This window comes from Molothrus ater, chromosome 5 (assembly GCF_012460135.2).
Source record: "Molothrus ater isolate BHLD 08-10-18 breed brown headed cowbird chromosome 5, BPBGC_Mater_1.1, whole genome shotgun sequence".
In the NCBI taxonomy this organism is placed as follows: Eukaryota; Metazoa; Chordata; class Aves; order Passeriformes; family Icteridae; genus Molothrus; species Molothrus ater.
The window spans coordinates 13,725,422-13,747,532 of NC_050482.2; the positions used below are offsets into that span (position 1 = coordinate 13,725,422).

Genomic DNA, 22,111 nt, shown 5'->3' on the forward strand with positions numbered 1-22,111 from the left:
TTCTTTCCTTGTGCTTTTTATGCTCATTTAGAAAATATTCTCAGCAGAGATGTTAACAAATTCAGTAAACATCATCAATTCCTAGCTTATGAAATATAATTACGTGCCTGATAAGGTGTTCAAACGAATAACCATGATGGTAAGATGGGATTGTTTGCTATGCACAGAAGAATCCTGTTAAGGAATGTTGTGAGCAGGAAAAATCCAGAGTAACCAGAGTAGCTGGAGTTCTTTATTTAGTAAAGAGGGTTTTGAGAATTAGGACTGCTGAGTGCACTGATTAAAGCAACATCCTTCTGAGAGCAGAAGGAATGTTTTCTCTGCTCTCATATTAAGTATTTGTAAAGCCTGCTTCTGTGCTGTATGAGAAAGTTTTGCTTAGTGTGAAGTGTATTTACTCAATGCAGAATATTTGGAAAAGCTGCTAAAAAATCTGAGAAGCCTGTACTGAGCACATGCAAACAACAGTCTCTTATCTGTGTGCATCATCTCTCTTCCAATCCTCCCCATCCTTCACAGCCTTTCATCTTGACAGAACTAGGGTAATCCTGTTTCAGGTCAGGATATGTGTTTGTCTGACATAAATGCTGATGTATGCTAGATTTCAGGCTTTGGCCTTTAGGTCTGTGAGAGCACAGCACAAAGAAAAAGTATCTGTCATTTTATGTCTGATCATCTCTTTTCTCTTCCTGAGTAGCAGAATGTTACTGTTAGGGGATTTTGAGTACAAAAAGCTTTTGGCTAAATTGATGTATTAACCCTGAAAAAGGCACTTGACAGTGCAAATTGCAGCTGAAATAGTTGATTATGACTATGACATGTGATTAATTAATAGAGCTTCACAAGAAATGCTGGTCAGTTATTAATTTTAATCCCTTCCAGAATACAGCCATCTGAGAGAATCCAAATGCCGTGTTACAAGTAAAAGCTATATATAAGTGAATGTGTTAATAGATTTTTATCTTTTTTGTTCTGGTTCTAATTTTCCTTAAAATGGAATATGGTTATTAATTCTATTCAAAGAATGGAATTACATCTGGTACCTTTTGCTTACCTTGCATTATAAACCTGTCTTAATTACCAGTTTCTCATTGGTCCTTCATTTTCATGCTGTTGCAACTGTTGGTGAATTTTGCATATGAGTGTTTGGAGCATTTGTCATTATGAATTTTTGTGTTTTGGAAACAGATGTAGAGTAACTAGTGAGCGTTCTAGTGTTCTTTCTGCAGTACTTGATTATTTACAGACCATTCTTTGTTTTAAAGATGGGGACACCAGTGCAACAGAGAGTGGTGATGAGGTTCCTGTGGAACTGTATACGGCTTATCAACACACACCAACGACGATTACTTTAACTGCTACAAGAGTTACAAAAGTCAATGATAAGAAGAGGAAAAAAAGTGGAGAGAAAGAACAGAACATAGCAAAATGTAAAAAAGTAAGTGAATGTAATTTCTCTTATTACTTTGTGTTATAAATTATAGCTGTGTGACATTTCTTACCAAGAGACACTGATTTAAAAATCAGGCTACTTTACTACCTGGTTTCAGCTTGAAATATATTACTCTGCAGTAAATTACAGTCTTCCTGGGTGCCTGACCCCCATGACTCCTCCTTATTTCAAGTTAATGTATCCTGCCTGGGCATGGTCAGTTTTATAATTGAGGCAGAATCTCCCTACAGGAATTGCATTTACTGGACCATTTGAAATAGTTAGAGGTGATGCAGAACAAGCTTTGGGTTACCCAAAGAATTCCTTGGAAGTCTCATTTGTGGTGGTTTGAAGTACAGAAATGTTTGCCATCAGTTGTCCTGATGTGACTCCATTTATTTGAGTAGAAATTGTGTGGAAGTGTGCTGTGAGAAAGCTAGCTGCTAAACGAATTAGAGTAAAAAAATAATGAATTATGCTGTTTAACTACAGATGTACAAACAGTATAATATGTGAAGACAAAACATTTGTGAAGTAAAGTACATGGAACTTCTTAAACAAGTGGTTTTTGTAGTTATTGTCCTTGGCTTGGATGAGAATTTTGTTCTTTAAAACTTCAAAGTCAGAATAAGTTATTGATGTCTTTTTTGGTATCTTTAGTAAAATGTTTCCTTTTGATTGAATAATTCTCAATACAAATCTATTGCCATGTATTCTTCTGTTACCTGTGATATTTTGGCTTGGATTCTGAAATTCTGGAGAATCAAGTTGTAATGTGAGAGAAAGGTAGAGGTAGCTGACTACTCTGCACTTGGGTAGGAATGCTGAATGGTTTTTAGAATATATTTTGTGAGATGTAACCTCTTACCTTCTTGAGATTTCAGCATAGTTTGTTCTGTTGTTTTCATCTTTCATGTTTAATTGAAAAGTTGTTCATTAATAGGTTTTCAGTTCCTTAAGAGATTTTGTATTTCCTCCAGTGAATATGAATATCTTAATTTTATTCCAGGCATTTCGAGAAGGATCCAGGAAGTCTTCAAGAGTAAAGGTAATGTGATTTTGTTTGGGTTTTGTTTCATACCTTAACTGTACATTACTTAAATAATAAGCATCGAGAGTATAATTGGGGCTATACACTAACAACTACAATATTCTCTTCTTGGTAACTAATATATTATGTATCACAGTGATTTTAAACTAAGGCATGAGCCCTACATCTTTGTCCTGCAAAATTAACTGAAATAATTAGTGCAAATTTTAATTTCAAGAGCCAGTGAATTAATTGGGGCTCCTGTGTGCTATGCAAGGGAGTAAAATTGAGAGAACGCCTCATTTGAATTTAGCAGCTCCAGCTTTTCATAACTGTTTAGCAGTGACATAATGAAATAACTGTGTTGAATTTGAAAGCTAAGTTAGTGGTTCTGCTCTGTGAAACCTCCATCTACACCTGGTGGGACTCCTGTATATCTGGCAGGATTTTACTCACTGGTACTGGCATAGTCTGAGGGAATTGTATTGGGATGTCTGCTTTGTAAGATTTAAATGTTACAGCAGTCTTTAAATTTTCTGTGACATAAAAATGTGCATGGTGTGAGAACTAGGTATTTCCATAGTTCATTCATGCTTGGAATATATAAAAACAAGTGGGATGCAATTTATGCTTCAAATGTATAAGATGTGCCTTGGGAAGTGAAGACTGAATTGGGCGAGAAAAATCTCTAATTTTGTGGGGCTTTTTTAATATGGTGCTTGTAAGGTTCCATTGTTTTTTCATGGTTGTCTTAGCATCACTTTGAAATGCTGTTTGTGTGTATGGTTTTCTTCATGCACAAAAGAAATGTAACCAGGTAAATTGAATTGCTGAACTACTTGTGTTTTATTAATGTTTAATAGTGTCTCTGCTCAGGTGGATAGAAAAGGGAGCGTTGGCTGGCTGCTGCTGTCCGTAAGGAGCTTTGGTTGGCTGCAGCCTGGCTGCTGCTTGTGAGGTCTGGAGGTACAATGGCACTTTCTTTAAAAGTGAAAGGATCTGAAGCACTGCAGAAGGAAATTGTATAGTGAGGAGCAGATAAGGAGAGAAAAAATTTATGTGCAAAGCCTGTAACATTAGAGTCACAACCTTAATGTAGCAGGTGTACGATTAGTAAAGTTTAGTAAGTTATGCAGCAGAAGAAAAGATACAGCATGATCTTTGAAGTTGAAAGGGGATTATCAAGTCTGTGTATTACAGGATAAAAGCTGGAGTTCTCCATATTTGCATTTGTTCACAAAAGTTGAGTGGGCAGGGAGATCTGACCCTCCAACTCCTGCACTTAGATTCGTGATGCAGTGCAGTTGTGGGAGGAAACAATGTCACTCTCCATTCTCATCCCACTAAGAGCAGGAATCACTGTTGAGGAGGGAAAGCATTCCTGAACTTGGGTGACACTTACTAAATAATAAAATTCTTGAAAGGATGAATGTAATGGGACTGAATTTAACTCAATGTTTTTAAGTACTACAAAGTTTTATACTAGACTTGCTAAAGAAACCCAACCCGTAAATCAGTGGCATACCTTTGGCCCATCATTTTGTGTCTTGTTGCAGAATTTTTCTTTTCTTAATATCTTGCCTTCTAATATCTGGTCGCTTACTTCAATTTTTAGGGCTCAGCTCCAGAGATTGATCCTACTGACAGTTCCAACTTTGGATGGGAAACTAAAATCAAAGCATGGATGGATCGTTATGAAGAAGCAAATAATAACCAATACAGTGAAGGTGTCCAGAGGGAGGCACAAAAAATAGCTCTCAGATTAGGCAATGGAAATGACAAAAAAGAAGTCAGCACCAGCAATCTGATTTTCAAACCTCCGGTAGAGGTAATGAGCTGTGCCTTGTTGTGTTACTGCATGCTGTGTTTGTGCCATGACATTAGATGCCTTAAAAACACTCCAACCAACAAAAAAAACCCCAACCAAAACAAACAAACCAAAAAAAGCCACAGGGAAAAAAACACAAAAAAGGGACTTCACATTCACTTTCTGTTCCTTGTCTCACCAGATTTGAGCATCAGAATTTTAACATATTTTTCAGATTTTTATACATTCTGTACCACCCGAGTTATGTTTACATTTGCATATCATTTATCCTAAAAAGTAGCTAAGGTGTTAGTTTCAGCCTGAACATTGGGTTGCCCTTAGACTGTCTCTTGACACACAGTCAGCTTAAGTCAACTTTGCTGCTGTTTCTCTCTGAGGGATACCTGGAGTCATTAGAGTAGAAAGAACCATTGGAACTGAATTTATTTTTTTCCCCTACTACTTGTATCAAGATGTTCATTGTCTACATTTTTCTTAAGGTGTGGTAGCTGTTCTGGATGTTCATGGTGGTATTTCTGATACTGATTCTTTTTTGACTCATGATCCTGTAATTTCTAGTTTATGACGAAATTGTGCAGTGCTTTTTTCTAGTCTTGTTTATCAGGAATTTACCAGTTACTTACAGGCTTAAAATCAGAGCCATGTAAAAAACTTAGCATTTTGTAGCAGAAATCTCGAGGAGTAGTTACTGTAGCAGATTAATGGAAGCATCTTTGCTTCTTTTTCTCAAAGACCATCATGGCATATGGGACACCCTCCTTAGAGGAATATCCCTACTTACAGAGCCTTTTGCCTACATAGAGGCTACTTCCTTTTTCATTGGTGATGGCAGTTATGAGAGGTGTGAGTTCACTAATTGCCAGGGTATGTATTGGTTTTTAATTAAAGCCATCCTTCCATCTAAAGATATGAAAATGAATTTGGAAACTCTGTCAGGATTCTTTTTCTTTTCAATTATTATGTTATTTCCCTATTCTGTTGTTTTTTTTTTTTTTAATGAGTTGTGAGTGTTGTTTTATGTGTCTGCATGTTTTGTTTGGTTCAAAGGAATTGAAGCTTTTTGAAAGTGTTGTGCAAAACAATGCAGCAATTCATCCTTGTCATGGTGAGAGTTAAGTGCACTAAAGGCTATAGTACTTGAATTGTAAAAACATGAATATGTTGGTTTTCAGCCATGTCCTGGAGAGCTAGGGCCAAAGCAATCCTTGTATCTAAATTGATAACTAGTAGCATTGCTAGGTGAGCAAGACAGCTTGGTCAGTTCAGTCTGGAGGTTTAATTACAAAAAGAAGGGGCTTTTTTAGTTCATATAAAATTGTTTAATGGTTCTGAAAATATAATAGGCTATTAATGGAAAAATGGTAGAAATTAAAAATTCATAAATGAATCTATGTCTTTACAGAGTTATGTGCAAAAAAACAAGAAAATTTTAAAGGCTGCCAAAGACTTGCCTCCTGATGCACTTATTATTGAATACAGAGGAAAGTTCATGCTGAGAGAACAATTTGAAGCTAATGGATATTTCTTTAAAAGGTTTGTTCATTCTTTATGTTTCAGTCAAGCAATTGTTAAAATGATGCCTGCCAAACTGTTGCTTCAAGTACAAGTGGATCTTAGTTACCAGCAGTGTCTTGTATTTTACTTTGTCTGATTAAAAGTAGTGACAACTGGAGCCTTTTCTGTCCCCTTCTCTTCTGGATATCCTTACAGAATTGTTCAGGAGCTGGTTTTCCCTTTTTTGTTCCTTCCTAATTATAGAATTCCTGCATGCTTAGCTGGGTAGTTGTACACCTTAAACCAGGAAATAGACAGGTTCTGCCATCATAAAATAATTACTATAATAATGGTAAAGGCTTTATCTTTTGTGAGAGAAATGGATTTTAAGTCCACGAGGCTGAGAATGAAATTGGACACAGGTCAGCTGGGGGCCGTTTTACTGCCAGAGTTCTCCAGTTAGTTTACTGAGCAGTGTGTGGCTGCTTCCTTCTTCCTGTGGGTTGGTTTTGATGCTGCCACTAACTGCATGAACACACCTCCTTGGGAATTTGCAGAAGGCCTCTTGGAGGAGATGGAGTTTTTGCTCAGTAAAGATACAGGGTTCCTTGGAACTTGGAATAGCAGAATTTGAAGTATGACTTCATGAAGTATTTGGAGGCCCCTTTCCTTCAGGAGGGTTGGTGCTAGTGATGCTGCAGGTGTTAGGCAGGGATGTCGTGGTCTTACTTTTTTAAAAAATTATTCTATGTGGCCTATAAATTTCTGAGTTTCATTTTGGGGCCTGTCATAAAAAAAGTTTAAGAAATTTGAAAAACTTTACCTGTGTGTCTTTCATGTCTAGTGCTTGCTCTGTTAATGTTCTCCCTGTAGATCCTATGCAGATGATACAGGGCTGTAACTCTATCTTGAGGTATTCTGAGAATATATGTGGGGAATGTACCTGCTAAAATCATGAAGCTTAAACATAAACATGTCATTCTTAGATTAACCTCCAAATTTGGTGCATTGTACCAAGCATCATGCTACAAAGCTGACTAATAAGAAGAATAAGCACTGTTTAGCATCTTCAAAGATTATGAAATTCCGAATTTTCTTGTGTGTTTTTCAGGCCATACCCATTTGTTTTGTTTTACTCCAAATTCCATGGGCTAGAAATGTGTGTTGATGCAAGGACTTTTGGAAATGAAGCTCGATTTATCAGGCGTTCGTGTACACCAAATGCGGAGGTGAGCACGTTTAGAAAGTTAAACTAGTTTTAATTTACTTAAGAATCTCCTTTTTCTTGAGATTCCTGCTAATTTGAGCAATCCCTACAATTTTTATTCAAGAACTTGAAAGTAATTCATGATCATATAATAACGTTCTCTTGACTACAGGTGAGGCATGTAATTGAAGATGGAACAATTCATCTTTATATTTACTCCATCCATAACATTCCAAAGGGAGCAGAGATTACCATAGCATTTGATTTTGATTATGGAAATTGGTAAGTATTTGAGAATGCTGTTCTAAAATACCTCTGATGCTCAGTAAGTTACTTTGCAATTCAGAATGGCTTTGATTTTGCATCATTTACTTTCTTGCACGTTTTAATAACACAAAACTCCTTAGGCACTGTATTTACAATGAACAATGTGTGTGTGGGCAGAGTTGTGTATTTTTATTACTGCATTTCTGTGGCCTGCTCCTAAGCCAGCTTGGATGCAGTGCTGTGCAGACATGCCTTTGCTACTTGACCTGAGCTGTGTGTGACCACAGAGCACATGTGCTAATCAGCACAGGTTCAGACTATTTCAAGATACTGGGCACTGTTAAGAGTTGTAGACATATTCCTTCTAAAAATGCATACTAGTTGTGTTTAGTACCTGAAACAACTGACAGCCTGTTTCAGTGGAACATGTTTGAATTTCCTGTGTATTCAAGTGGAGCTTAAAATTGTGCAAAGTGGCTCTGAGTTTGGTGTGCTTGTGCTGTAAATTGTGTCTGCCATCTTTGCACATAAAATGAACTCTCTGACTTGATGCGTCTGTTTTGTGTTGGTTGTATTTCCACCTAGGATTATACTCTGGTTTTAGCTGTCTTTTGGCCTTGAAGCAGAATACTGAACTTGAATTTAAAAGAATTCTGTGTGGCAGAGCTTAAAGGATTAAGCAGTAGACAAGGTTTTTGAGTTACAGTAGTGTTGTATATTGTGGTGAAAACTCGAGTGACCTGCATGTTGACATGGCTGGTTTGCATTATAGCAGATGTTTAATGTGAAATATCAGTGATTTAGTATTGAAGGGTCTCATTGCTGTACCACCTAATCAAATATGCCTTCTTGCATTTAATTACTTGCAGTAAATACAAAGTGGATTGTGCTTGCCTCAAAGAAAATCCTGAGTGTCCAGTTCTCAGACGTTCCGAGCCTACAGAAAACATCAATACTGGATATGAAACTAGAAGGAAAAAGGGAAAGAAAGAGAAGGATGTTTCAAGAGAAAAAGAGACTCAAAATCAGAACATCACATTGGATTGTGAAGGAGCAGCCACCAAAATGAAAATTGCAGATAATAAACAGAGGAAGCTCTCTCCCCTCAGACTGTCCATTTCTAATAATCAGGTACTGACACAAAGATGCTCAGAAATAATTTAAACTTTCTCATCTTGAGAGTGATTTTTGATCTGTGGTTCATGTCATATTTTCAAGAAATGATAGCTAGTATATGGAATCTTCTCCTGATCTTTTTATGTAATATACAGTGCTTATATAGAGCATTCACAGGAGAACTTGTATTGTTTTTCAAAATTGAAGAGTAGGAATTGTGGGAAGAAAAAAGCTGTTAAAAGTACATTTACATTTTCCCATACACTTTCTTTATGGTAGCATCACATATTTCACCCCAGGAAAAAACTGCTAATTGCCTGATCTCTATGTTTAGATATATATTTTAGGACAAACTTTAAATCTTTGTCTAGTCCTTTATGTAAAAGTGAAACTGCATATAGGACTAGTGAACGCTTAATTAGTTTCAAAGTTACACTTTCATGCTTGTTTTTTCTTTGAAAACAGAAAACCATTGTTAGTTAGGTAACTTCTGTGTTTCCATATGATGTGGCACCGTCATTAGATTCTATAGTGAATGTTCAAATGGAAAATGTGACTTCAATTGAGTACACTTCAGAGCTGAGTAAAACCTCTGTGTAAATGATAACATCTACTTTGGCATTCATTCCATTTCACTAAAACTAATCCTTTTCTGTGGGTGTATAATATAAAGCTCCTAACTGTTTAACTGATTATAAAGTGATTAGAGCAGTGGCCATTGTTAGTGTCCAAAGATTTCCTTTGTTTTGAAGGTTTCATTCTGATAATTCTTTTTGCTTGGTGGGATGAGAGAGTGGGGATGGAACACTTTTCATCCTGATTTGTTAGTTTGGCTACTTCTGATGTAGTGATCTGAGGATTCTTAGTTCTTTGTAGCTTTCAGTTCACTCTAATTTACAAAAGGAGTAGAATTTCTGTAAAGCAGTCGTTTCCATCTTGCAGGAGCCAGATTTTATCGATGATATAGAAGAAAAAACTCCCATTAGCAATGAAGTAGAAATGGAATCAGAGGAGCAGATTGCAGAAAGGAAAAGGAAGATGGTAAGTTGGGAAGCAAGTAGCTGCCTAAAAGGCATCATTAAGGCTTAGTGACACCTGCTCTTCCCATGCTAATTGCTGCCTTTTTGTGGGCTTGTACAATCTGAGCATGTGCAAAGTCAGATCCTTACATGAACTTAGCCTTAAAATGCAAGGCTTGCTATTTGAGAACAGTTCATCTGGGTTCATCACTGCATTCTGACAAAAATCTGCTTTTATCTTCAATTGTATATCATATTTTAGTGTCTTTAGATGATTTCTGCAATGCCTGTTTTTAGATCTCATTATTTGCTCTTTATTATTGCTTGTGATTTGTAATGGCTATTTTTATAGCTAGCATTGGGAATTAAGATTTTCCCCTATTTTATTTTAATTCCCTACTTGAATAAAAAGTCACAGAAATCCTAATTTTTGGATTTTGGTAGAGCATTGTTAATAAAACTAGCATCTTAAAATCTGCCTTTTTCTGTAAAGTATTTGAAAAATTAAGCAAGTTCTTAAATTCAAAGTAGGATTCTCTTTTTTGTCAAGCTGGTGTGGATGCAAGCCTTTGTTCAGAAGTCTAGTATTTGCAGGGATTGTAATATATCCCTTTAATCTGAGCTTCTGCTGAACTTGATCTTCATGTCAGACATATAACTGAACATGTGTAGAAGTACTTAAAAATATAGGAGCAGGAGTAATTACATATTTATATATATGAAAGATTATGACTAAAACTGATCATGGTTATTGTTAAATCCATCAGACAAGAGAAGAACGGAAAATGGAAGCTATCCTGCAAGCTTTTGCCAGACTAGAAAAAAGAGAAAAAAGAAGAGAACAGGCTTTGGAAAGAATCAGCACAGCAAAAACGGAGGTTAAATCAGAGTGCAAGGAAGCACAGATTCTCAATGATGCTGAATTTATTCAGGTAGTTATCTGGAACTTTATTTTAAAGCACGCTTTTAACATTGCATATTTTATCAGTTTGGATGGCAAGCTGCATGTTAAGATGTATGAAATTTTTTTTTCCTTTGAACTCAAATACATGTAACCAAAATGTTCTTTGACATTACATTGTATTAGGTCCTGAATTTTGTTCCAGATAAGATACATATAGAATTCTTTAGTGAAGAATTTCAGTTACATGAATTTATGTAAACATACACACACACCCACACCAGCTGTGTAATTCAGTCTGTCTTTGAAGTTCAGGATGGAACATTTATCAGTGTTGACTTTAGCCACAGGAGGTGACTGTCCTTAGGCACCCTCTGTAACCAATGAAGAACTATTTGTTTTTTCAGTGGGTTTTTCAGGAACACATAGTATTTTCTAATCTTTCTGTTATTTTGAGGAAATGAGTTAGTAAAGTGGGTTTTGTCTGAGTTCTTGCAGATGATACTTCACGTTTTATAACAGTTTTTAACTCTGTTGTTAATGGATGCTTCTTAGTTCGCAAACACTCATATAATGATTGTCAGTCAGGGTTGTTTCCCTGAGCTATGTGTGTCAGCATTCTCTTAAGTACTTTTTGTGACAAAGGTAAACACCTAGTAAACTATGAATTGCCAAAAGAGTATTGGACTGAAAGACATGATGATATAAGCAGTTGACTTCTAGCTTATGGGTGAATGAATGTCAGTTCTTACACAGATCTGTCATGATCTGTCTGGTGCTGGGTGTGTGTGAACACTGCTGATGATGATACAGCAGGTGCTTGGGAGGAAACTACAGAAATCCTATCATTTGCCTTCAAGAAGGAGAGATATGTTGTAGTTCTGACAACAAAAATGAGATTGAGACTTCTGTAAAAGAAGAGGGAACTGACTTCTTTTTTTTCCTATGAAAGATAAGTAGCTCTAAACATGTATGGGATCTGATTACTTGACTTTTGTCTTGTCCCAGGAACCGGCAAAAGAAGAAACTGCCACCAAGCCCACCCCAGCCAAAGTTAACAGAACTAAACAGAGGAAAAGCTTCTCCCGGAGCAGAACTCACATCGGACAGCAGCGCAGGCGGCACAGGACCGTCAGCATGTGCTCAGATATCCAGCCCTCCTCTCCTGATGTGGAAGTAACCTCACAGCATAACGAAACTGAGAATGTAGCACTGGTAGCTGAGCCTGAAACAGAAACTGTTGTTACGGAAATGGTTACTGAAACAGAAGCTCCAGCACTTAGTAAATGCCCTACAAAGTATCCAAAAACAAAGAAGGTAAGTCTGTTGAGGGATGAGGAGAAGATAGAACTTAACAGAGTTTTAAAAAAAATACAGGCTGCTTCATCAGTGTGCAACTGCATGTATGGGTTGTTTTTAAAATGTTTATTCATTTCTTGAAAAATCACCATTGTATAGCTACTCATTGGTAATAGATTAAAATATGTGTAGCATTGTTTGGTGGAAGTTAGTTTGGATTTAAGACCCTTCCAAAATACATCTTCAGAGCAATTTTGACACAAAATGTTTTCTAAGTGAGCTTTCTAAATGGATTGAAATAATATGCATAACCAAAATATAATTAAAGCTGAATTTAAAGAAAAACCCAAGGAAATAAAAGTTGCCTTTCTTCCTTTGTTCATTGTATGCTTCAGATAGCAAACAATATCTCCAAGGAGCTCACTAACTCCTAGTGCTTCTCAGATGTCTGTTCTGAAGTCAGTGGATCTAAACACCCCAGATGTGTATGTGCATGTCTGGAGGGAAAATTCTTTACTCTTTAATGCTTTGCTTTTAAATTTCTTTCTATTAGACTGCATTGCAAAAAAAGTTGTACGAAATGGCAAAATATTAAAAGACACTCAAAAATCTTAAATCTGCAAGTACAACTAAAGCAGTATAGCTTTCTACTTTAAACTTCACAGAATGCATTAAAAAGTATTTGTAGTTTGATTTATAAGGAGTCCTGAAAATTTTAATCAGCGGAGGAAAAGTGGGGGGTGGGGAGTCAAAGGTCAAAACTTCTTGTCAAAAGAAAAATAACAATTTTAAGATGGTTTTCTATCTTAAACCCCCAAACATAATTTAGATTAGTTTTTTCCAAAAGGTACCTGAGTCATTCTGTAACACTGCTTATTTGCATCACTCTTACATTGTTGTGAGGGGGAACACTTCTTCCTTTCTTGCCTATTGCTTAGCAGAAAAGAAGGAAGAAGTGTTTAATACTCTGAAACAGCAAAGTGCAGTAAAATTCAGGCTTTAGGTATCTGTGAAGTGTCTCTGCATTGCATCCATTGTACCCTAAGTGCAGAGAAGGTCTTGCTTTAAAAATTAATAAAATAAAAATGATTTTTAAAAGACAAAATAAAATGTTTTATGATAATTTGTGTTAAAGTCTTGATATCATACTAATATTATTTACTGTTGCGTGTCCTTAATTTTGAATCACTGTAAAATCCAGGAAGTTAGTTTATCTGTTAATAAAAACTAAAATCTACTGGCATATTTTTTTTAAAACTCTGAACTAGCTAGGAAATACTAGCCTTTTTGGACCAGTGTGGTTTTGTGTTAAATTACACCACATTTACTACTATGGTTGAAGAGTGTTGAAGGCAGCTGCCTGACATGTTGACTGAGGCACAGTCCTGACAGTATGGAAAACTGATGAGGGGCTTCTTTAACTTTGTTCTCTTAATGTTACACTATTTCTTCTCAGCCTGGTATTCAGGCACAAGTTTTTGTTTTAGAATTCTGTTACTAAATTGACATCCTAAATACAGTTGATCTGGGCACTTGTATTGTAATGTTCAGTGAGAATTAAATGCAAAAGAACTAAGTGTAGTTTACAACAAAAGAAAATAACTAAGCACCTCTGCCCTTCCCCCAAACTGGTGTGTCAGCAAATCTGTACTGATTTCTTCTGCTGTTCCCATGATTCCACTAAAACTGACCTTAAACTTGGAGCCTGGAAACAAACTGTATCTGGTTTGTGCAGTAGTTGACTAGGTGAATAATTGAACTAAACACTTCTAAAAAGCCACTGGTAAACAGGCTCATAAAACACTAATTTTTTCTCTCTCTCTCTATTTAGCACTTGGTTAGTGAATGGTTAAGTGAAAAGAGTGATAAAGCAGGGAAGCCAACAGACACTCTACCAGAAAGGCCTCTACGCATAACCACCGACCCTGAAGTTCTGGCTACCCAGCTGAATTCCTTACCTGGCCTCACGTACAGTCCACACGTGTATTCGACTCCAAAGCACTATATCCGTTTTACTTCTCCGTTCCTTTCAGAAAAGAGGAGGAAAAAAGAACCTGTGGAAAACATTACTGGCTCTTGTAAGAAGGTAATGCTTCCCTTTGTTACGGTGTTCTATCCCATATTAATGAAAAAGAAGTCTTTATTTAGTAGCATAAATTCAGGCAGAAAAAGGCTGTTTGGCAAACCAGTCGTGCTATGCATTTTGAAATGTTCATCATTAAAGTTTTAAGTTGCTAATTGGAACTTCTTGGTTTTTTACAGCGTTGGTTGAAGCAGGCTTTGGAAGAAGAAAACTCAACAACGATTGACAGATTTAATTCACCATCACAAGAGAGATCTAGAAGTCCAGCCATCAATGGTGAACATAAAAGCCCTTTATTACTGAATGACAGCTGTTCTTTAACAGGTGTGAAGCTTTTGTAAATACACTACACAAGAGCTATGATGAAGTAGCTGATTGTTGGGCACTGTTTTTAAATTGATGACTTGATGAAGATTCCAGGGGTATTTGCATGTTTTCCTGATACTTTCTGTGAAAGAAGTGCTTAGTTGCACATTGGTTGGGAGTTTTTCCCCCTTTAATGTATATTACATAAGAAATCATTATATATCCTAGCATTTCCAGTCAACAAAAGACTACTGGTTTTGGTATTAGTATTAAGAAGTCAGGTTATAAATTTAAATTTCTATGCTTTCTATATAATTAGAATGCCTTTAAACCTTGGTAGGCCAAAGTAGCACACAGGGGGAAAAGCTGTGTAATCTTGCAGGCATAATAGAAAACTGGAGTGCACTAAAACCACCTTTTAACTGAACAGTCTTAAAAACCTATAGCAGTTGATTTGGCCTATTCTGGAGACACAGGCAGTTCTTCCAAGCATCCAAGCACATGGAATTCACTTACTGATGTATCTGTAGGCTGTTAAGAGTTGATTTTTCAGGAAGCCTATAGGCTGTTAAAAGTTCATCTCTCAGCAAGCCTGCCCTTCAGAGATTTTTTTTGATCTTAGAATTCTTTAATTTGGAATTCACAATTTCATTACCTAAAGTACTTAAACAGATTTTTTTTGATCTTAGAATTCTTTAATTTGGAATTCACAATTTCATTACCTAAAGTACTTAAACAACTGTAAGTGATTGTTATATCTAGAAATCGTGTAACTTTTTCTAATTTTAACATACAGATCTAACCACACCACTAAAAAAACGAAGACTGTATCAGCTGTTGGAGTCTGCTTTCTCAGAAACCTCCACACCTACTCCTTCTCCCTATGCCACACCAACCCATGCTGACATCACTGCCTCCGAGCCATCGTTGTTTGCTACTCCTCCCAGGGTAAAAACAGAGGATGAAGCTTGTCGAAATGGTTACAAACCCATCTATTCACCAGTTACTCCTGTAACTCCATGTATACATGGAAACACCATGCACTTTGAGGTGAGATTTATCATGGATTCTAGAGCATTCAGAGGAAGTGTTCAGACATTGCAGCGTAAATCAGTATTTTGTACTCCTGCTACAAAATGGGGGGAGGCATTTCTCTAGGCTAAAAAATTAATTGACTTGCAATTTCTTCTTGTTTATTTAGAATATTTCCTCACCTGACAGTTCCCCAGAAATAAAAAGGCGAGCTTACAGTCAAGAGGTAAGGAAATTTGCAGAACCTGCAAATGGAGTCATTGCAACTTCATGAGATTTAAAGGCTAACTTCCCCATAGGTTTTACTCGCCTACTCCTTTATATTTCCACTTTACCTGTTATATTTTCAGTTTTAAACTGGTTTCTCTCTGTATCACTTAAAAATGGTGATTTGGATCAGGATCGCCTTCTGTAATGGAAAAGAGTTAACTACTGCAATTTGTAAACAGGAACAGAAAGAGAACACTTTGCTTTCCAGGCTGTAGTTAGATTCAGATTAACATTTCTCCTTGTTACCAGCATTTCTCAGTTGTTTCTGTTGATCCCAGTTATGCTCAAAGTGAAAGAGTAGAGCAGAAGGTCAGTAAGTCAGCATAGGTGGTGGATTAGTTGAAGAGCAAGTGCTGTTGGAATATGCCTGGGTATTCCCAGCCTGCAGGGGGCATGTGTCCTGCCATGGGGCTTCATCCTAAAATTCAGAAGTGTCTTGGAAAAACATCTCCTTCCTTCTCCTGCTTTGAAATAGGTGTTTTGACACTGAGGAGGATTGCTTTTATGTTGAAGCAAGTGCTTTCTATCTTTCTGGCCTGAGACTTGCTCCTTTTGAAGCTCTTCCCCTTCCTCTGCCAGTCATAAATAAACCCTGACACTTAATGCTTATTTTTATTTTGGTTAATTACATTCTATAAAATGCTTTAACATAGTACATATGAATAGTAGAACTAGTAGTCTGGCTCTAGAATTTTCTTAAAAATTGATAAATTCATGGTACTGCAAGGCCTTTAATCCCACTTAAAGGCACATCTGAATGTCAGATAGGTTTGATGGAGTGTGAAAAAATAGTTACATGTTTTTTCTTCATGCAGGGTTATGACAGAGCATCGATTCTAGCACTGAATTCTTTCAGAAATTCCAACCTGACAGAAATGGGCCTGCAAGAAATAAAGACTATTGGATATTCTAGTCCAAGGAATAGGACTGATGTCACACGGCAGTGCACTGGAGAAATGGAATCTGTGTCAGACCTCCAGCTGGGACTCGAAGTAATTGAGCAAAGTGCACTGCATAAAAACCTGGAAGCCCCCACACATGATAGGACTGATTCAAACAGCCAATTAGAAACTGCTCATTGTGGACGGGGCACAATTTATTCTTCCTGGGTAAAAAGTCCTGACAGGACAGGTGTAAATTTCTCAATGAATTCTAATTTGAGGGACTTGACCCCTTCACATCAGTTGGAGGTAGGAGGTGGATTCAGAATAAACGAGTCAAAGTGCCTGATTCAAGACGATGCAAGAGGCATGTTCATGGAAGCATCTGTTTTTTGTACTTCAGAAGATGGAATTGCACCTGGCTTTGGAAGGACTGTCAATAACGACAATTTGATGGATGGAAATTGCACACCCCAGAACCCTCCACAAAAGAAAAAGGTTATACATTTAAGAATCATTTGGTCTGTCTTCCATTGTCTGCTAATGATGTTTCTATAACAGAAAGAACCCTAATGTAATAAAGACCAACTGATGGCTCTTATTTACATATTACAGTGTAGTAGACATTCAGGAGACATAATGAAGGGCAAAGAGCAAAGCTGCATAAAACTTATTATGTATAATTTAATTTTTTTCAACGTAAAAGATACAAGTTCTATTTCATAGGAGTCTTGAATTAATTGCCCACTAAATAATTGCTTTTCAGGTTTGAAAATGGTTGCTTATGCCACCTGGTGTTACAGTACTGTTATACAGAATATATGCTAGCATCATAGAGACCACATACTGTGAACATCTGTTATGAATTACTGCAAGAAGTTGCAAGGATAGATTTATGCTACTCAGACTTCATAGTTAAAACTGCACAGAAATCCTTAGTTCCAAGAAATATTTTTCTTGGCTTAATTTGGTCTTTGGGTTTTTTGGGCTTTTTTTTGTTTTAAAAATAAGCTCAATCTAAATTTGCTACTCTCATTGAAACAGTTGTTGTAGAGAAGTGGCATTGTCATGGGTAACTCAAACCAGGACTGGAAGTTACTTTGTGTAATTCTTAGACTGCATTGTACTGTCAGGTTGACTCCCTTTGCAGGAAGAATGACAAAGATGAAAGGCAGTGGTCTCCAGTGTACCAGCTTGCCTGTTCTGCCTCATCACAGACTCTAGTAATCTTTCTTGTTTGAAAGGTGTGATTTATTTTCTTTACAGAAGTAGTGGTGAGGAGGGTGGGGTTTTCTGCATGTGTACATGCCTGCACAATGGGGTTTGGGGTTTTTTGGTCACATTGCAGCCCCTTGTATATCCCTGCTGCTCTGGGGCATCCTGCTGTGGAGCACTGAGGAGTCTTCCTTCAGTAGTTCTTCATCAGAACTGGATTTTTGTTTACTTGCTTCAAGCTGAGACATAAATGGAGCAATATTGTAGGAGCTCTGATCTCACCTGGTCACGGCCCTGAGAATTTGATAGATCATGTGTGTGTTACTGCAGCCCTGCTATTTTGGCAAACTGGAAAAGAAAACATAAGCCAAAATTCCTGTAACTTGACAGTCTTCTTTTTCTGAAGGCTAAATTAGGCTTCACAAATCCCAGCAGCACTTAGTACTTCAGTGACCCTCCCCAAGTCCCTTGCTGGCAAGGGTTGTTCCAGGTTACTGCTGAGAGCTTACACTACTCTAATCCTCCGCTAAAGAAAGGTGTGGCTGCCCCCTGACACCCCCAATCCCAAGATTCTTGTCTAAAAGGCTCAGTTTGAAGAAACAGCCAGAGCAAATTGCATCTGTACCCCTGAAAGAGAAAGGGGTTTAGGATTTCTGAGGACACACAGAAGTTTGAAACCTTAGACAGTATAAAAAAAGAGGTGGTGGGCTAGATCCCACCTAAGGTGAAAGGTGAGGATTCAGTAATTTTGTAGGAGACTCATAAAAGCCTTTTCCCTAGAGTCATGTAAGATGGCAATATCCTTAGGTAGGTCTTTGTAGGATGTTTTTGCATATTTCTGTATTTTTGTGGACGTTTGCTCCTCTTTTCTCTTACTATTGCACAAGTCCTTTATCAACACAGACCTGTACATTGTGCCACACTACATGGGTTTCTTAACATTTAAGCTTTCTTTAAAGCAGTATTCTTTAGGGGGTCCCTGTTACATGATGTGGAAATAATACAAAATTATTTGAGATCAGTTCTTAACCTGAACTTCTTTATGCAAAATCAGGTATTTTTCACTGTTTTTACCCTGACATATGGATGGGTCTCTAATAGATCCGTTTGAAAGCAAACAAACAAAACCCCTTAGGACTGGAAACAGCTGCAGCTTTGGTTTTTCTCTCTGTTTAGAAATGGATGTCCAGTTTTATTGATGATTAAGCCAGTTAAGCATTAATTTTTTTCATTATTGCACTTTAGTTTGTTGGTTCGGATGCTGTATGGGTTCAGAGCCAGATATTGATAACTAGAAGAAAATCTGTAGCCATTAAATGTAATTTTTACCAAACTAGTGTAGTTACTGAATAAAGTAGGCCTGAAGGTCAATATTTTAGCTTTGTAATTCAAATCCTGAAGATCATGGTGAGAACATTTGAGCCTGTTTTTTTTTCACTGAAGGCAATTTACTAACCACAAGAACTGGTTTCTCTTACATGGAACTTTGGTGTAGTGATTGTATATACATAATACATGAAATAGGAACCACGTGTCATTATTTTTAGTAATAGAGTTAGCTTAAAAATATGTTCTTAATCAGTCAGTCTTAAAGGGCAGTAAAGACAAATTGAAAATAAATGGAAAAGTGGCAAATTCTGCATGTCAAAAGGCATGAAGAGCTTAGTGAATCCTTTGATATATGAACAGAAGGGTAGTGGGTTCTCATGCAAGGGAGTCAATCTGAGACCTGGATGTGACGTCCCTTGAAGTTGGCTTTACTAGATCAGTGTAATAGTAAAATTCTGCAGTTCAGGAGAAACCATAGAGTCCTTTGTAACTACAGCCAACAGAATTACTTCAGCAGGGGACCTTTTGCTGACCTGTGTCATCTGCTTCTTCTCTGAGGCAGAACACATAATGCTTCTCTTGGCAGAAGCATTTTTTTAATACCAGCTTTACAGTTGGTAGTAGCTCAGTACTCTGTAAATTCCACTGCAGCTGTGGTGAAATATCTTCAATTAATTTCTGTCCTTTTTTTTTAACCAGTTACATGGTACATATTACTGAAATATATAGTTCATTTAATAGAAACTGTGAGAAAGAAAATGGGTAAAACTTCCTTTCTAATATTTGTTTGTGGGTTGTTTTTTTCTCCTTAGGTGTCCTTGTTAGAATACCGTAAGAGGCAGCGTGAAGCTCGAAAAAGTGGCTCGAAGACAGACAGCTTCCCCCTGGTTACTGTATCTCCTCATGCTGCTGGTGCAGGAAATACAAGTAGTAATAATGGTGCTAGTGATGGGTATAACAACAGTGGTGAAAACGGGGAGCAAACTGAAAACACCGCAAGCCTGCCTTTACCACTGCCAACTACTGTTTATAATGCAGCTCCAGAAGACACTGGCAACAACTGTGCAGTTAAGGAATCTTCCTCCAGTGAGAAGAGTGAACCAGAAGTTCAGTGGTAAGCCACAAAACAACAGGATTTCAGTTTAATTTGGAAGAATTATTTATATGAATCTAAGGCTTTGGTATTTGAAATTTGTTTTTCATTAAGACTGCTGTTGCAGGTTACGGACTGGAAGCTCTTCTTCCAGCTTAGTGAAGAGTTGTCTTACCTTTTATCTCAGAAATACAGCAGACACTTGATAGCGATTCAATTACATGAAGAATTACTCACAAGATATTTATTAAATTATTTTAATTTATGTTCTAATGGCAAAATAGCTATTGGTTTGAGCATGTGTGTCCTTGTATTTCCACTGCTTTGTCTGTGAGATGAAGAGAATTTTTCCTGTTAAATCTCAAAGCCTTTCCAAATGTACTGTAGGGCATAAGGTGCAACAGGAGAAAAATCTATGCTCATTAGCAAAGGCTTCTGGAAGACCTTAGGAGGTCTGGTTTTCAGTCATGGCTGGAAGTGTGTGGATGTTTGCTGTTGCTTAATTGCCCTGTGCAGGGCTGAGTGCAGCCTGGCCAGCAGCTCCTGCTCAGGTGGGAGCATGTGGTGACACAGCATTGTTGGTGTTTGCTCAGTGGTGCCTTTGTTTGCAGACCATATGGGCAGTGTGTGCAATGCCAAATACTCCAAACAATCCCAGATCCTGAGGAGAGGTGGAGTGTGGATGGGGAGAAGATAGAGGGACTTCAGTCTGTGTAAAACACTGCACAAATTTTTCATTGAGTTTTGGTAGCTTTAAAATAGATGGTTGACTGTGGTGACACTGTCTCCAAAACATAAGTAGTACAAAATAAATCCTGCTGATGTTCTTCATACTGTAGTGATGGTGTAACTGTAATGAGGATGAACCATGGGCTTAGGAGTTGGACATCCTTCTACTCAGATGCTCCCACTATTCCAGAAAAGAAGATTTTGTAAAGCCAGTTGACAGGAGAACTAAGTGAAGCCTTCAGTGTTCCAGTGAAAAGTGGCTGTTAAGTTCACTGTGCAGAAGCTACTGCCCTAAATTGTGCAAACAGGCTAAACAGGAAGAATTTATTACTTAGATTTTGCAGTAACCCTGTAGAGCAGCACCAAGGCTTATTCCAGTGCAGCAGTATTGTAAAGTGATGCCATACATCCTTGCCAGAAAGGAAAATGGTTTTGTGGAGCACTGTCACTTACAATGTTCTTGGTCAGGTTGTGATTGGAGATGTAATGGATTATAAGAGAGATGTGACTGTCACTGCATACCCGTTGTCTGGCAATTGAAGTTTAGAAGCTTAAACAGAGATTTGTAGTGGTAAGTGATTCACAGCTGTGCATCCGCTATTAAAGAGCAGATTCTTAACAACAAACTAACAAATGACTACTTCCACTCTGGACAAAGATAGTTTTCTGCAAATTGAGACTATGAACCAGTAACTGTGACCTTTATTTTTTTTTACTTTTCAGTTGTTTAGACAAAGAAAAACACACAGATCTGCAGATACTTCCTTAATAAGAGGAAGTGCCAGTTTTTTAATGTAACATGGTTGCAGGAAATTACTGTATTTAAAGTGGGAGAAAATAGATACAAACCACTTAAGTAATAATATTCCTTATGCACAACCAGTTATTTGGTTGTTACATGCAGCCAGCACTGTAGACTTTCTCTGACTTGGTATTTGCATATACCTTGTCCTAAATTTGGACCATGGGAGTACATCCTCTTAAATTTAAAATGGCCTTCTCTTGCAGGACTGCATCAACCTCTGTGGAACAAGTGAGAGAACGAAGTTATCAGAGAGCTTTACTTCTCAGTGATCATAGGAAAGACAAGGACAGTGGTGAGTTGATTTATTGTTTTGAAGATACATCAGTCTAACCAGTTCCCCTGTGGTAATCTGTAATGATTCTAATACTGTGTTTGGGTCTGCTTCATCTGTAGGGGGAGAATCACCTTGTAGGCCATGCTCACCGTCTCATGTTCAGTCTCCATCTCATTCAAATCTCATTTCCCAGTTGCAGCTTAAGGCCCCTTCTTTCACTGAAATTACGGAAGGTCAGTAAGCAGATGACCTTGTATGACACTTGAGATATTCAATGGTCTAACAACAGCTTTAATAGTTCTTTTAAAGTCAAATATAAAGTGCTTAGTGATTTCTGCAAAAGATTTGATTTTCCCACTTTGATATTTATGTCTGCTTTATTTCTGTAGAACCTGATTCTGAAAATCCAGAGCCAACTTCTGAATGTCCGTCCCCAGATACTTCACAAAGGACTTGTAAGAGTCCATCAAAAGCAAGCAAGGTAATGCACAATATGCATAG

General features: G+C 37.4%; 1 protein-coding gene across 3 annotated transcripts in view; it reads left to right on the plus strand.

Annotated features, from left to right (window-relative positions):
* The window catches only part of KMT2E (lysine methyltransferase 2E (inactive)), a 55,890-nt gene that overhangs the window by 30,699 nt on the left and 3,080 nt on the right, over positions 1–22,111 (plus strand). For 2 of the 3 annotated variants that reach the window (XM_036400245.2, XM_036400247.2), the window contains 18 exons: positions 1,266–1,438; positions 2,442–2,480; positions 4,078–4,290; positions 5,693–5,823; positions 6,896–7,013; positions 7,164–7,273; positions 8,128–8,389; positions 9,317–9,415; positions 10,161–10,325; positions 11,303–11,611; positions 13,425–13,679; positions 13,856–14,000; positions 14,779–15,032; positions 15,184–15,240; positions 16,100–16,663; positions 19,522–19,823; positions 21,540–21,628; positions 22,000–22,091. In XM_036400245.2, coding sequence (XP_036256138.1) covers positions 1,266–1,438; positions 2,442–2,480; positions 4,078–4,290; positions 5,693–5,823; positions 6,896–7,013; positions 7,164–7,273; positions 8,128–8,389; positions 9,317–9,415; positions 10,161–10,325; positions 11,303–11,611; positions 13,425–13,679; positions 13,856–14,000; positions 14,779–15,032; positions 15,184–15,240; positions 16,100–16,663; positions 19,522–19,823; positions 21,540–21,628; positions 22,000–22,091 — 3,377 coding nt within the window. Of the gene's footprint in view, positions 1–1,265; positions 1,439–2,441; positions 2,481–4,077; positions 4,291–5,692; positions 5,824–6,895; positions 7,014–7,163; positions 7,274–8,127; positions 8,390–9,316; positions 9,416–10,160; positions 10,326–11,302; positions 11,612–13,424; positions 13,680–13,855; positions 14,001–14,778; positions 15,033–15,183; positions 15,241–16,099; positions 16,664–19,521; positions 19,824–21,539; positions 21,629–21,729; positions 21,844–21,999; positions 22,092–22,111 lie in introns of all 3 variants that reach the window. The other variant, XM_036400248.2, reaches the window with a different exon arrangement.